The sequence below is a fragment of the Balaenoptera borealis genome (assembly GCF_965194805.1).
Source record: "Balaenoptera borealis genome assembly, chromosome: 16".
Classification (NCBI taxonomy): domain Eukaryota; kingdom Metazoa; phylum Chordata; class Mammalia; order Artiodactyla; family Balaenopteridae; genus Balaenoptera; species Balaenoptera borealis.
This window is the reverse complement of record NC_138872.1, coordinates 15,968,174-15,985,326: the sequence shown is the minus strand read 5'-3', so window position 1 is coordinate 15,985,326 and position 17,153 is coordinate 15,968,174. Positions and strand designations below refer to the sequence as shown.

Here is a 17,153-nt window from a genome sequence, read left to right as displayed (position 1 = left end):
GGAACTCTGCTTCACTGTACAGTAGAAACTAACACAACACTGTGAAACAACTATACCCCAATTAAAAAAAAAATCTTTTGAAACTTGTTTAAAAATAAATAAATAAAAATACTACCTTGCTAAATAGCAAAAGAAAAAAAAAAGAAACCTGAGATGATGCATTTCTTTTTATTCTTTTTTTTGGCCATGCCACGTGGCATGCAGGATCTTCGTTCCCCGACCAGGAATCGAACCTGTGCCCCCTGCAGTGGAAGGGTGGATTCTTAACCACTGGACTGCCAGGCAAGTCCCAAGAGATGCTGCATCTCTAACAAGCTCCCACAGGATGCTGCTGGGCCGTGGGCCACACTTTGAATAGCAAGGGCTAAAGCCACTGTAACTGGTATCGTGTAGCCTAGAGCCCAAGCATTGTCACAGGCAGAAGGGCCCAACCCTTGTGGGGAGCCCTTGTTCCCCAGCCCTGAGAGCTGGCTGCAGGCAGCATTTCCAAAGTTCTCTGTGCCTGCCCTTTGCATCTCTCACCACACTGCTAGTTGCGTGGTCAGTGGAAGGCAGGGTCTCTGAGATGCCCGGCCCAATTGTCTGGCACACTGTAGGTACTACATGAAAATCCACTGTAGGTGCTAAATGAAAACCCCTGTGCCCACTTGCAGGAATAAACACACCTGGCAGCACCAGGGGCTGCAGGCTGGCGGGGGCTCCTCAAACATGCCGGCTCCCTATAAGCTTCAGCTGGGCTGGCAGGAGCCCAGGGGGAGGACGGTCACACCCCCTCCCATTTCAGAGCCTGGCATCTGGGTCCTGTCAGTGCCCCAAATACCTCCAGAACAAAGAGGAGGCTGACCACAGCTCAGTGTCCCCACCTGTCCCTTCCACTTCCCTTCCTCACCCAGGTGTTGGGGGAAGGGGGTAGCACCTGGCTGGGCTCCACCAAGACTCAGCCCCTCTTGGGAGGGCAAGGCTCTCCCCTCTCCTGGACGAATCACCCTCCAAACCACCTGATCCTTCCTCAACTGCCTCAAGACACCCACTGCAAACCTTTTAATAATCATAATCATCACAGCCAACATTTATCCCGTGCTTATCCTGTGCTAAGCACATTCTAGACACAATTATAATAGGGGTGGCCCACTCTATCTATTAGGATGCAACTGGCCACGGGAGCAAAATACTCAACTTACAGTGGCTGAATCAACAAACAACAATACCAACAGCTAATAATAATAATGCTTGCTATGTGCCAGCCACTGTTCTAAGTGTTCTACATATATTAACTCATTGAATCCTCACAACAAGTCTATTAGTGGTCTGTACTATTATGGACCCCTTTCTATAGATGAAGAAACTGGGACCAGAGAGGTAAAGTAACTTCCCTAAAGCCACACAGCTCTTAAGCAGCAGAAATGAGGCTAAAACCAGGGTTGTCCGACTCGAGTCCTGGCTTTGAACACGTCTGTAATATAGCATACTCTCTGGTCCCTTAAATCACATGACAGCAAATGACAACAAGAGGCACCTCCTAAGCACCTGTCGTGTGCAGGCATCATCTCATTTCTTCTTCACGACACCCTCCTATGCTGCTCCCCTTGGACAGGTCATGTGGTCTCTCCGAGCCTTCAGCTCCTCTTCTGTAAAATGGGAATATGGGTTTGACCCCCTGCTGTTGTTCATTGCACCATGTTGCCACCCCCGTGACCTGGTCTTCTGACCTGTCTGCAAGGCCAACAGACGAGATGTTTATCCGCCTCCTTAAAGCTTAGAGGACTAGAGACATGCCCAAGGCCATTCAGGGGGTCAGTGGCCAAGCCAGGACTAAGTACCCAGATCTCCTGACCCCCTGAAACTCAGCAGGGACCCACTGCTACCCAGATGCCTAGAATATCTTCCTCCAAGTTTTGCTGCCTTGCCAAGTTTCTTAGGTTAAAGCAAACATTTGTTCCCTTCTTCTTCGTCCTCCTCCTCTCCCTCTCCCTCCCGCCTGTCCTCCTTGCCTGTCCTCCTTCTCGTCTCGCCCTCCGGAAAGTCTCCCTAGGAGGTGGGTGGACCAGCAGCATCCGCCAAGGCAAGGCCATTCAGAGACCGGAGACGCCCCGTTTAGGAGGGGCGGAGGGGGAGAAGGCTTTCAGGCGGCAGAGCCCCCAGCTGCGAGGCAGGGCCAGAAACAGGAGGGGGGCAGAAGGTGGCAGCTGAGTCCCAGCCCCACCCCCCAGAGGCCTGGCTGGGTGTCTGGCCTTGGACAAGCCACTCAGCCAGGACTGTCCAATGGAACTTCCTATGATAACGGAAACGGTCGACGTCTGCACAGTCCGATACAGTTGGTGCTGGACACATGCTGCTACTGAGCACTTGAAATATGGCGAATGCAACAGACGAAAAGAATATTTAATCTTAATTCATTTACATTTAAATAGCCACATTCGTCCAGGGTCTATCACACTGGACAGCAGGGCACTTAACTTTTCCAAGCCCCAGTCTCCCCTTGTGCTTGACAAGGATGGTGATACCCCTGTCCTCCTTGGCCGAGGACGGCTGAGACAATGAAGCGATGGGGTGCTGTGGTACAAGCCCCGGCTGAGAGTCGGGACTCCTGGGTTCCAGACCTATTAACGTGCTGTGTGATCCAGGCCAAGCCCCACAACCTCTCTGAGTGCCCTGGTCATCTGTACAATGAGGAAGTCACTTTGGATCAAAGTTTCCTTGCCAGGGATGGGGTTTAGGAGAATGTAGGAACCTGCTATAGTTACACGAAGTGTGTTTGTATGACTGTGCGTGTAAGAATGAGTGTCTGTGGGAGCTTCCCTGGTGGTCCAGTGGTTGAGAATCCGCCTTCCTATGCAGGAGACGCAGGTTTGATCACTGGCCGGGGAACTAAGATCCCACATGCCTCAGGGCAACTAAACCCGTGCACCACAACTACCGAGCCCAAGCACCTCAACTAGAGAGCCCACGTGTCGCAAACTACAGAGCTCACGTGCAGCAACAAAAGGTCCCGTATGCCGCAACGAAGATCCGCGTGCCACAACTAAGACCTGATGCAGCCAAAAAAATAAGTAAATAAAATTTAAAAAATTAAAAAAAAAAAGTGTTTGTTTGTGTTAGGGTGCATATGTGTATATTTATCAGGGGAAAGCAGGCTCAAAGCTTTCCCAAAATTCTCAGAAGGGTCCATGATTGTTCCAACAATGAGAGCCCCAGTCTAGATTGGTCTTCTCCCAGGGGAGCCTTTTAAAAATGGAATTCCCAGGCTCCACTCTCAAGGAGTGTGATTCAGCAGCTTGGACTTGGGGCCCTGAGATCTGTATTTGTAGCAAGTTCCCAGCGATTCTGATGTACAGCTGGGGGAGAGAAACACAGGCAAGGAGCCAGTTGGACCTAATGTTTTATGACTTGATGTGTGTGAAACTCCTCATCAAGCAGTAGTACATATTTTTAAAAACCAATTGGGATTTAAGGAACTAAGAGAGTAAAGAGGAAATAACAACGATCCTAACAAAACCCCTTCCAACCCCCTTCTTCATTTACTGACACTGCTTTGCCAGCCACTGTGCCATGTGCTTTATAAATATTAACCCATTTAATCCTCATAACACCCCCTATGAGGTTGGTAGTATTGTCCCCATTTTACAGATGAGGAAACTGAGGCACAGACAGGTGACCTGCTCAGGATCACACAGCCAGTGAGCGGTGGAGCCAGGATTGAGATCTAGGCAGTTGGGTACCAGAGTCCATGCTCCATCACACTCCCTCAGAGCATCCTTGCTTCATCACTTCCTTCTGAGGATGAGGATGACCCAGGAGCCCTGAGTTAGCACCGCTCCCAACCTGAGGCTGACCCAGGGATCCTGGAGGGCGCTGCTCTGTCCCTCCCACCCCATCCCACGCCCAAGACAACTGCGGGCCCCACACTCACTTGCCCTCAGAGCCGTAGCTGTTCATGCTGTCCTCGATGGACTCGTGGCTGGCCTGGCGCAGCGTCCTGCTGGGCATCTCCACCGCCAGGCCCGTCTCCGTGCTCCTCTGGATGGCCCCCTTCAACCTCCGGCTGTCCCCTTCTGGGCAGAGTGGCCAAGAGAGATGGGGGGAGAGACATGGGGTGGCAGGGGACAGAGAGACCAGTCCTCTGGTTAGTGTTTCAAAGGCTGGTGGCGGCCCAGCTTCGGCCTCTACCATCCCCATCCCCAGTCCATCAACCTCCTCCCACCACCGGCCTCACCTGCACCCATCCTCCCTGGGGCAACCCTGCCCTTTACACCCACCCAACAAACAGAAATCACATGAGTTCTCTTAGCTGGCAGATTCATTTACATGTACTTTTTTTTTTAAATTGAAGTATAATTGATTTAAAATACTGTGTTAGTTTCAGGTGTACAGCAAAGTGATTCAGTTATTTTTTTTCAGATTATATTCCACTATAGGTTGTTACAAGATACTGAATATAATTCCCTGTGCTATACAGTAAATCTTTGTTGCTTATCTATTTTACGTATTGTAGCTTGTATCTATCTGTTAATCCTATCCTCCTAATTTCTCCCTCCCTCCCTCCCTCTCCAATTTGGTAACCATAAGTCTACGTCTGTGAATCTGTTTCTGTTTTGTATGTAGATTCATTTGTATTATATCTAGATTCCACATATAAGTGATATCATATAGTATTTGTCTTTCTGTCTGACTTCACTTAAGTATAACATTCTCTAGGTCCATCCAACATGTACTGTTTCTTGAATTCACTTCTTCCCTGCAATCTTCTCCAAATCATTTCCCTCCTTCTCTTCAGCTACTATTTACCAAGCACCTACTATGTGTCATATTCTCTGTCAAGTGCTTTTCATGGATTTAGACCAGGGTTTCTCCACCTCAGCACAACTGGCAATGTGGATGCATTATTGCTTAGCTGTCAGGCACTGTCCTGTGCATTGTAGAAGGTCCAACAGTATCCCTGGCCTCTACCCACTAGATGCTAGTAGCACCCTCCCTCCAGTTCAGTCATGGCAGTCAAAAATGTCTCCAGACACTGCCAAATATCCTCTGGGGGGGGGGGGGAGCAAAAATCACCCCTGATTGAGGACCACCGATTCAGACCACTGGCACCCTGCCCAGGTTTAAATCCTGGATCTCCTTCTACTGGCTGTGAGACCTTGGGCAAATTACTAGTCTCCCTGTGCCTCCATTTCCTCGACTGTAAAATGGGAGAGCAGGGTTATTATGAGGACGATGGCCCTCTGCCCTTCTATTCCCTCTCTCTGATCATCCTCTCCCATCAGAAGCTCACACCTTCGCTTCCACTCCGTGATCAAACGTTATCTTATCCAAGCTCTCCTTGATCATCCCCTGGCCCCTCCCACCCCCGGCCCCTCTCCACCCAGCGCCCTGCTTTGGCTTTCTTCCTGACACTTACCACCCCGACATGTTCTACACTACTGGTCTATTGACTAGCTTCCTCCACGCAGAAGGTAAACCCCGTGAGGGCAATGCATTTCACTGTGTAGCATGTTGAAGCCCCAGGGCTGAGAACACAGTCCAGCCATTGTAGGTGCTTAATTAATAACTGCTGGATGAATGGGTGTCTGCCCTGAGACTGGTCTTAATCCTCAGCCGCCCAGGAAGTGGCTGCTCCTGCCCTCCCAGCTTTCGCACCAAGAACTTGGGATTAAGGCACAGAGAGTAAGGGACTGGTCTGTGCCGTAGAGTCAGAAGGCGGGGGTGGGGACGTGCGGCGGCGTTTGACCCTGGGATGGTCTCTTGGCTCCGTGCTCCACATCCTTGTGATCATGGCAAGCTTTACGTCTCCCACCACCCTGGAGGGACTGTGGGTTTGCTAGAGGAGGGGGCGGATCTTTAGTGGGACCTTCCCCATCTCCCCACAGAGTCCGGGATGAGCTGACAGACCCCAGGGCCTTCACCAGTGCTCACTGACTGACCCATCAGGGGAGAGAAGTGCCACCCAAACCCCACGATCCTGCTCAGCAAGAGGATGGGAGCTGGGTCTGTGTGCCAGGAAACAGGGCGAGGCCAGGATGCCTCCTACTGGTCTTCTCCTGGCTTCCCTCCTCCCAACTCAACGATGGTGTCCCCCTTCCTCCCTGACTTGCAGGCAGACAGACAGACACGTGCACACACACGCAGAGATACAGATGCTCTGTGTGTGCTTCTCAGAGAGTGTGCCCACATGTTTGTCTCCTACATATATCTGCGTAATTCAGACACAGATGTCCACAAACTCAGAAAATCACACACACACACACACACACACACACACACACACACGAAAACGTGAAAAGACACAGTATGTTAACGTATGTCTAAGTGTCTATATTTGTGTGTTGCCATGGGTCTCCACACATCTGTCATTCTGTGTTTCTGAGGCTAAACGGGCATGTGTGTCTGGGCATGTGCCAGTCACATGCAGACACGTGGCCGTAAGAAGTGTACACCAACCCACTCAAGAAAGCACCCAGAGAAACCGACACAGCGCGCGTGTATGTGTGTGTATATGTGTGTGTGTCACCCTGGGTATTTCTGAACACGTGGGGGAATGTGCGTGTCCCTGTGTCTGTTTCCCGTCATTCCACACTTTGTCCTTTCCCTAATTTGTATCTGAAGTCCCCCCTCCCAACATTTCTGTTTCTCTGTGTATAGCAGGGTCAGAGGTACAGAAAGACTCAGAAACGCACACATGCTCACTCAGAAACACAGACTCACTCACAGGCACAGAGAGACATCCCTCCAACACACACACACACACACACACACACACACACACACAAGCGCAGTCACCTCCAAGGACAACCCCCTCCTTACAGTGGGGATACAACCCACAACCTGGTTACCCTGTAGGCAGGCTGCAGATACCTTGCCTGGGACCTTCCCCTCCCCACCGAGCCCTGTTCTGGAGCCCCACACTGGCTCATCCTCACTCAGCAAGGTCTGACACATTTCTCCAGGAAGAAGGAGGACCAAAGCATGACAAACAACTCAGTCCCTAAGGGGGCTGGGCGGGGGGAGGTTTGGACAAGTATGGTTCACATCTGTGTAGCACTCGACAACCCCAAAGCATTTCACATCCAGTACCCGCCGTGGGCCTCAGAAGAGCCCTACCGCAGCACGCAGGTGAGCCTGGCTTTGCAATCAGGTGGCCCAGGCAGAGTCCCAGCTCTGCAGCCAGTAGCTGTGGGACCTCAGGCAAGTCAGGCAGCACCGTGACATGCCACCTTCCCCCCCTCGAGAGTCCCCAATCTGGGGACCACCGCTGTACCCAACCATACCACACACAGTGCCACCAACTAACCTTGTCCATCCAACCCTTCCTTTTGTCATCTCTTGCTGACTCAGTGATGTCCCCAGAGTGACTGTCCCAATGCTTTCCCATCTCACCTTCTCCCACCCTCACTGGGACCTCCTCCCACCATCTGTCCTCTCTGGGCCTTGAATCTACCACCTCTCCATCTTCTGGCTCCTTCCACCCCTCCTGCAAGCCTACACAAGGCTTCACTTCCTTCCCCACTCCCTTCAATTAACACACTCCTTCAGAGAACAGCCTCTGGCCACCATATGCCCAACCGCAGGACTGACTACACCAGTCTCCAATGGCGGCTCATGACCATGCACAAGGGCCTTATCTCAGCTTCCAACCCCAGAGTATGGCCCTTCTGCTTACTCAACAAGCATTTACTGAGTGCCTTCATGTCTGGTGGGGAGCCCTCCTGAAGATGTTAAACACACTCCCAAGTGCTGGTCTCCACTGACAGTACACACAGGGATGGGAGACCCTGCTTCCGGTCCATAGGAGCCCAGAAACAGGTCCTGGTGTGACCCGCTGCACCGGACAATGTTGATGCTCCGCCCACATCCCCACACGTCTCCCTTCTTCCCACTTTCATGAGGTCCCACCACACTGGCTTCTGAAAGCCACTACAGGCCAACTTTTTTGGGGTCTGTTTTTAGATCTTCCTTTGGGCTACTGAGCCCACTTTGCCCCCACACAGGCAGAGGCAGAAGTGCCTGGGAATTTGTGGCCCCCAAGCCCCTTAATCAAAGCCTAAATGGAACAAGAGAATGAACCCTCGGGTCCTTTGCCTCAGGTCAGAACAACTCTGGGGCATAACCCAGGCTCACGAGGAAGACTGCAGGAGGGGCTGAAGCCGCCCTCTGTGGGATCTGCCCAACAGCACATCCCTGCTTGTTTCCTGGGTCCCCAGCCTCCTCAGGGAGCACTTCCTTTGTACGCCACCTGCACACGAATCTCATCTCTGGGCCCTTTTGGGGAAACTTGACCTAAGACACCTGGCTTAGCTGGCATCTTAAGGAACTCAAGGTTCAAAAAAAGTTGCACAGGTGGGGGTTCCAGCATCACAGTGAAAATACCATTCCCTCCAAGAAGTGTGGTGATAAAAAGATCAGCTGCACAACAATGCAGGCATGGAAGGGGGCACACTTTCTGAAGGGATAGTTAAGGGATCAGACAAGAGGCTCCTTTGTCCGTGGTTATCCTAAGGCTCCATTGGAGAGGCCTGGAGTTTGAGTCCTGTAAACTTTGGGTACCAACTGTGAGACTGCCCTCAAGGCTTGCCACTGTGATGTACAAGTAAATGGAGTGTGGATGACCTATTTTTGGCTACCCACTCCCACTTGCTGTACCATGTGGGTTCTAAGTCCCTCCTCTCTCACCTGTGCTGAGAGTGTGTGTGTGTGTGTGTGTGTGTGTGTGTGTGTGTGTGTGTGGCAGGGGGTGGGTAGGCATCTGGCAAAAGGTGTGTGGACAACTGGAGTCCCACCCAAACACAGCAACAACTTGGGATACCAACACCAGTGTGTGCCAAGCACACACCTGATGGAGCGTACAGAAGAGGGAGCACGAGTGGGGTGATCCCTGCCTCCATGGAGCTCACAGTTCAGAGGCGGAGGCAGACATTAAACAGATGATCACACTGATTAATCACAAGTGTGTTAAGGGCTTTGCGGAGCAAGTAAAAGACGTAATGATAGCACCCACTGGCGGCCCAGTGGGAGGGAGACTAATGTAGGCTGACTACTTCATCCTTTGAATGACAGTCACTTCAGATCCCTCCCTTGGCCTCTGTGATAGTGAATTCTAGTAGATCCCCTCCCATCTCTGACCACTGCCGCCATCCCTACACATTAAGCCCTCGCTCTCCAGTCCTTGGGTCCTTCCTCTCTCTCTAGAGCCTTCCCCTCGCTGATTTCATTCCCCTCCCACATGAGGACCGCCCTAAGCAAAGGAATCCTATGCCTCAATCTATAGCCCTTAACTCTGTCAAGACCAACACTTCCAACTGCATTGTGGACAGCGCTACCTGGATGGTGAGCTGGGTCCTTGAACACAGGCTGGCCAAAACTAAACCCATCCCACTTCCCCCGTCAAATCCTCTTATGTTCCCACTTCTCCCAGCCACAGACTCAGAACCCCCGAGGACCTCTCTGACTTTTCGCCCTTTCTCATTAGATGCCAGGTCGTATAAAGTCTTTGCCCTTAACATCTCTTATCTCTCTCCCTTTCTGTTCATTTCCACAGCCAACCACCCTAATTACCCCAAGTCTAAACTATTTTAATAGCCTCCTAACTGGTCTCTCTGCTTCCAACCCACCCACTCAGCAAGTCATTAACAGATTAACTATCTTAAAATACCACTTCAGACCAAGATATTCCCTTCCTAGTAATTTATAAATTCACAAATAGTCAGAAAAGTACACCAAGCTATGCATGAAGAGGTTCCCCACAGCATCATTTACACCAATGAAATGCTGAAGTTAACTATCTGTCAATAGGAGATGGGTTTACTAAGTGACACATCCCCATAATAAAATACTGTGCAAGTGTCAAAAAGAATCATCTAGACCTACAACTACAGTGATACAAAAGATGGCTTCAACATACTGTGAAGTTAAAAAAGCATGTTGCAGGACACCATGTAAAACATAAGACCATTTTTGTAAAGCTATAGATAATGTAGCTTTATCTTTCTCTTCATGCACAGACACAGAAAAATCTGGGTGGATATGACCCACACCATTAATGGGGAATAACTGTAGGGAGAAAGATTGCCTGAGAGTGTGTGTGGAAGATTATTTTTTGTAACTTTAGTCTAAGTATAAGATATATACAGAAATGTACACAAACCTTTAGTGTACAGCTTGATGGATTTTCACAAAGTAAACACATCCATGTAACCAGCAGCCAAATGAAGAAGCAGCATTACCAGGATCCCCAAAGCCCACTTGTGCCCAGTCTTCCAGGCTCTATCTCACTCCACAAGGGTGGCCACTATCCTGATCTCAAACATCAAATATTTTGCCTGTTTTTAAACTTTATATACAAAGCATGGCCTTCAGTGGGGGCGCGGTGCTGGCTTCTCCTGCTCAGTATTATGTGGACTGTATGAGATCCATCCACATTGTTGTGTGTAGTTGTAGACTGCTTATTATCACTGCTATAAAGTATTCCACTGTATGAACACGTCGTTCCACAATCTACTTATCCACTGTACTGCTGACGGGCATCTCATTTTTTTCCAGGTTGGGGCTATTAGAAATAATGCTGTTTTAGTGCATGGCCTTTGGTGAACATTTGTACCTGTGTCTCTCGGAGATATACCTAAGGGCGGAAATATACCTAACGGCTGGGTCATAGGGCAGGCATCTGTTCAGCATTAGCAGATGCTGCCAAATGCTTTTCCAAAGTAGTTGTACCAATTTACACTCCAATCAGCCCATTGGGGAGATTTTATTTCTCTTTTGTAGGCTGCTGTGTCTTCTGAATGTTTTATAGCTAAATGTATTAATTCTAGAACGTAAATGAAGGTAAAATATAAATTTATAAATAAATCATGACTTCATGCCATGATCCTATTTAAAACCTTAGAATAGCTCTCCACTGCCCATCAAATGAGCTACCCCCTTCACACTCAGGCATTCACGACTCTCCATCACCTGATTCCCTCCCCATCTGCTCCTGGCTCCCCTCTCAGTCTCTGCACTCCAGCCCAGCCAGGCACCTCTTTGCTCCATGTACATCCTCAGTAACTGCCTCATCCCCATTTTCTCTCCTTTACTTTCCTGCCTTCCTAACCTTCCCTATCAAAATTCTGACCATACTCCAGAGTTAAGTTTTAAATAACAGTTTATCAGAAACTTGCCAAACTCTTAGGGCTGTTATGAGGATTAAATATAATAAGGTAATGTAATAATATAATGACATTTAATCCTCAGGACATCCTAGGTGGGCTGTGGCACACAGTAAGCACTCAATAAGGTGGCTGTTATTAATATTATTACCGTTGTGCCAGATGCTATGCCAAGTGTTTTACATAGGCATCTTCTCATTTTAATTCTCACAATAAGTTGTGAGATAGTTCCTACCCCATTTTATAAGGTAAGAAAATGAGGATAAGGAAGGTTAAGTAACTTTCCCAAGGACACACAAAGCTACTAATGGCAGAACTAGAATTCAAGCCCATGTCTTTCTGACTCCAATAACCATGTTTTTAATGAACCACTAAACTAAACTCACTGTACTCTATCACAGAATTTAAATGCCATCTCTTCCACAAACCCTTCTCTGATCAGACTCCTTGAGTCCCAGGGGCACTTTATCTTCACCTTCATTAGGGTATCTATTCCACTGCACCTTGAAACACAGTCCTTGGTCAACCTACTGATTTCTCTGTCTACCGTGTAAGCTCACTCAGCCGTCATTTCCCTTCCGCACCACGGACAGCACCCAGCATTGCCCATCCCACTAACAGCGTTTAATTGAATTGCTTTTATTTTTAGGATGTGTCTTCAAGAAAAGTGCAAATTCTCCAGTGAAGAAAACAAGTAAGTCTCATTCAGTTGTCCATAACTGAATACGAATGTGTTTAATGTACCTTCTCCCAAAAGCAAGTATTCATAAAGGAACAGGATAATAAAATGATAATAAATGATTAGATGACATTACTTTTAGCACTTACCCTTTACCAGACACTATTATATACATATAATATTTTTATATATAGTATTTCATATACATGATGTATTAAATTAATGTAAATTATAATATGTAAATTATAACTTTATAAATGTATATTTGTTTACATATGTTTTTATATATGTTTATGCATATATAAAATTGAGCCATAACTCTGAGAGTCAAGTATCATTACCCTAATTTTACAAAAAGGAACCAGGCTCAACGCAGTTCAGCAACTTGCCCAAGGTTACACCAGACAAGAGAGTGCTAGGTTTTAAATCCAGATCTTTGTAAAAACAGATCTTACACTCTTAACCACTAGAGATCTCAGTAACGTGGTGGTGGAAGGGAGAGGAGGGAAAGAACACTACCATTCTCCACTTCGACATTTCATCCAAAATGAGTCTTTACAGCTTTGTTTTCTAGATGAGGAGCCCAAAGCTGAGAGAGGTTATATGACTTGCTGCAGGTCCCCAGGCTCTAAAATCCCTAACCACGTCACTGACCGGAGTATCATCTCGTTTCTGTGAGTGGCCTCCTCCAGGTCCATATCACAGCCTGTGAAGCCCTCCAGACACAAGAGCTCTGGGTCAGTGGGCTACTTCAAAACAGGGTGATCCCCTGGGGCTCACTGCTTTCCCTTCCCACGGCCACTGCCCTTCTTGTCCCTCCAAGATAAATACTCTGGAGGCTACTGCCTCTTCTTCCTCCATGGTCAGCCTCTTCCTGGCCTAGCTATTCCCAATGACTTCAAGCGTCACATGTCTCCCCTGCCCGGGTCTTAAAACTCATCTGAAAGCCAAGGGCTGAGTTGACATGCAGGCACTCAGGCCTCCATAGCCCTGATGCTGCCTTTGGCTGTATCTCCAAGGACAGGCCAAGGAAGCACAAACCCTGAGTGAGAACCCTTTACCTTCCCCCTCTTCTCTCCAGAGCTGTCAATATCTGCCTTCCCTTAAAATCAGAGAAAATTCCTTTTGGAGGGAACTTAGGGGTCGTCTAAACCAAGGCCTTCCTTGTATAGAATGGCAACTGAGATCCAAGAGGGACATGAGGTAATGACCATGTTGGCATTAGGATTCAGGTCTCCTCACTGCCAACCTCTCAGCTCCATTTCACAGTAAACAGCCACTCACGACTATTTCTGAAGCATTCAGGAAGCAGCAAAGCCCAGTGGTTAAAAGCACGGATGATGGAGTCTGATGGCCTGGGTTGTAAAGCTGGCCCCAGTCACATTAGTAGTAGTGCTATCTTGGGCCAGTTACTTAACCTCTCTGTGTCTCACTTTCCTCTTCTTCTTCTTCAAAAAAAAATGGAGAATGTAATTTATGTGCCTCATAGGAGGTCTGTGAGGATTAAATTAGTTAATACTTTTTTTTAAAGTACTTAGAATAGGGCCTGGCACATAGTAAGCACTATTTAGTACGTGACATATAAATATTTGTTAATTAATTAAGTAAACTGTCTCCATGCCTCCTTTGGGGACACAAATTTGAGCCTGCTCTGCATCACCAAGTTCAGAGCTCACATCCCCACCTACTCTTGCCTGGATGACTGTAAGAGTCAATTAACTCAGAGGCTCCCAAGCACCTGCTCAGAGGCCAGTGCGAGTCTGACAGTTTGGAATATGCTGGGAACTTAGTTAAAATACAGATTCCTTGGTCTTCTGTCCTGGGGATTCTGGTTCAGTAGGTCTAGGGTAGGGCTCATGAATCTGTAGTTTTAGAAAATCCCCTGGTAACTCAAGTACTCGGCCAGGTGGTCAGCCCCTACTCTAACTGGTGTCCTCTTCTATCAGTTCTCCACTCTGTGGCCTGCATAAAACCTCCACTGCGGTACCCCATTGCTTGCAGAATAAATTCCAGTGGCCTTAACACACACTGCCTTTCTGACCTGGTCCCAAGTTACATTTCCAGTCTTGTTTTTTTCCCCCTCTCCCCAATGTGCTCTACATTCCATTCACACTGAATAATTCAGGTAATTCCAAATATTCCATGTGACTGGCTACTCCAAATGTCTTACCTATCATCCTACATAGGAAATTCTCAGCATTCTCTTCTCTGGAGAAAGATGCTTTTAAAAACAACTGTTTGTTGAAGCATAATATACAAAGTGTACAATTACATAGTATACAACTCTTAAGTATACAGCTTGATGAATATTACGAACTGCACTCATTTACACCAGCACCCGGATCAAGAAACGGAGCATTACCAATGTCCCCAGAAGTCAGTCCCTCATGAGTAGCAGTTACTTCCCCTCCAAGAGTAGCATTATCCTGGCTTCTAACAGCCCAAATTGGTTTTGCCTATTTTGTACTTCTATATACATAGAATCATCTAGTATATACTCTTTAGTATCTGACTTCTTTCACTCAACATTATGTTTGTGAGATTTACCCATGTTGATTGTTTCATTGCAGTTCATTCATTCTTGTGGCTTTATTGTCTTACATTGTGTGAATATATCAAAATTATTTTTATTCTTTCTACTGTTGATGAGCATTTGGGTAGTTTCCAGTTTGGAGATATTACACATAGCTCTGCCAGATACAATCTTGTGCATGTCTTTTGGTGACCATCTGTGTACATCTCTTCTGGGCACATACCTAGGAATGAAATTACTGGGTCACAGGATACGCATTTGACATGCTCTTTAAACGGGTTAAGCAAGATGTGGACTGGAAAGTAAGACGTAGATTATCCTTCAGCAGGAAGCAATACTCTGAAACGATGAGGCTCAGGACTAGAATATTTTAGGAAGGAGACTGAGAAAACTGTCAACTGTCTATTTGGCTTACATTTATATTCCCCAAATGTAGTATTTGTTAAGTCAGTGTATAGAGGGCAGACAGCACCCAGGACAGGAGAGGGAGGAGTGAAAAAGGCCTGGAGCACTGTAGGCATTCAAAAAGTGCTGGCGATTATAATTAACCTCTTCAAGGGTCAGGGGTCAACAGTTCACTGATACCATCTCTCACAAAATTGTCATTATTTCATTGATTCTAAGACACACTTTTCAACATCTCTGAAATTAAGATGTGAATGACAACTGATAGCATGTCATAGTTAAATTCTGACATGTTTTTAATCTCTCTTGGTGGCACATAAAATAACATTGCGACTTGCAATTAGCTGGACATCCAGATGCAGCAGGAACTGTCCGTGGTGCTGACCAGATCCGGGGTCTGGGCTTGCCTGAAACAGAGGTAGCACCTCACAGGGAGCAGAGATCTCAGAACAAAGCAACCCTATCCCCCGTTTGTTTTAAAACCACAGTTCCTTCCCATGGGCTTGCTGATGTCTCAAATTCCACCCTTCCATGTAAAAACAGGAACTCCCACTTACTGGGCTCAGCCAGAACCTATGACAGGTGCTCAGCAGACATTACTTCATCCAAGCCTCACAACCACTAGTGTCTCCATTTTCAGAAGAGAAAGCTGACTCAGGGAGGTTAGTGAACCCAGACCAGAGTGTAATTTTTGCCCTTTAGGCCACTTTTCACTGGGGGTGGCGGGGGGCAGGGTCCCGAAGACCTTTATCCAAGAGGATCTGAAGGGGGAAGAGGGAGAAATCATGAAGACGCACAGATGAAATAGGCAGGCGCAAGGGAGGCAAAGAGCACATGATAGGGATTTGGGAACACTAGACAGGGAGAATTTGAAGATTTGAGAGGATCAACTCGGTAAGGTATATAAATGTGCTTTGCGACTCTACAGGGTTCTGCTCCTGGAAGGAAATGTTATTCTCACTTATCCAGTGAAGTATATATTTACTGAGCTCATTTCCTATACCATGCTTTTCTTGATCTTGCAGATTCTAATAAGACACAGTCCTTGTCCTTAAGGAACTTACAGTTAATAGATGGGGAGAGGAGATGAAACATAAATAATTATCATTTATTCAAAAAACTCTTACTAAGTGCCTATTCAGAGCCAGGGCCTGTGCTGGAGACTCCTAACACAGATGAATTAAACCCAGACCTGGCTGAAACTCCCAATCTACCAGGAGTCAGCCAATTAAAGGGGCAATATTAACACAAGGTGTTATAATTACAAGATAGTATAGTTCAAGGGCAAAGATATACACAACATTATGAGAGCCAAGGAGAAGATAATTAATACAGCACTGGAAGTAGAGGCAGGGTCTGGGTTGTAGGGAGAATTATTTCAATGCTGAGTTATACTTGACTACAAATAAAATCATTAAGATTTTATTGTAGATGGAAGTACTACATTTTGGGTGACCACAACCAAAGGCTATACTGACAAATGGAAAACATGTAGAGAGAGGGCAAAAATGTGGAACCAAAATATAAACTGAGGACAAAGAGTTCTGAATGCAGAGTAAATGCATTTGGGGCAGGGGGAGGTCCTACACTTAGCAGGGATGGCCAGGGGAACGTCATTCACGCTATTCCAGCTCCCGGTCTACCGAGGGCATGGGAAGACTCCAGAGTGGGAAGACTTTCTGGAGAAGGGGCATCTCAGCAATCACTGGAAGGAAGACAATTTACAATTTCCACCAGTTTCCCCAGGAAGCCATTCCCACCAGCTCTTGGGACAAGCTGAGCAAGCGCTGGGAGAAGCTGGGTTGTGAGCAAAAGGTACAGTCTATGGTCCCATCTGGCACTAGGAAGCTTCATAATCCACACAGCTTTCAAGGCTTCCAGGATCTGCCCCAAACCTATACTACAAGTCTGACATCATGCACATACCAGGTGTTCCATCCACACTGGATTACTCATCATTCACCAAACAGCCCATGTGCTTCCATCTTCTTAAGAGCACAGGCTCTGGAGTCTGAATAACTGGGTTTGGGACTAGAAGCCCTCTGAGACTATCTGAGTAAACTAAAGAAAGTTACTGAACTTCTCTGAGCCTCGGTTCCCTCAAAAAACAGAAACAGTAATAAAACCCACCTTACTTTGTTATAAGGATTAAATGTATTGGTTAGCTCTCACTAGGTTGTGTTGCACTCACAAGTGATCCCCAAGTCTCAGTGGCTTATAGAACCATTGTTTAGTTCTTGCTCATATTAAATGTCCCTTGTGAGTTAGCTATAGCTCTACTCCATGGATTCTTCTGGAATCCAGGATGAGGAGCAAGCCCTATCTAGGATGTGCTAGTCTCATGGCAGAGAGAAAATAGAAATGAAGGAACCATGAGATAGCTCTTCTAATTACTGCA

At 47.3% G+C, this 17,153-nt stretch overlaps 1 protein-coding gene across 6 annotated transcripts in view; it reads right to left on the bottom strand.

Moving 5' to 3' along the window:
• Positions 1-17,153, bottom strand: part of RIMS4 (regulating synaptic membrane exocytosis 4) — a 143,695-nt gene that overhangs the window by 99,097 nt on the left and 27,445 nt on the right. For all 6 annotated transcript variants that reach the window (XM_082361809.1, XM_082361808.1, XM_082361807.1 and 3 more), the window contains exon 2: positions 3,911-4,049. In XM_082361809.1, the coding sequence (XP_082217935.1) occupies positions 3,911-4,049 (139 nt within the window). The remainder of the gene's footprint in view (positions 1-3,910; positions 4,050-17,153) is intronic.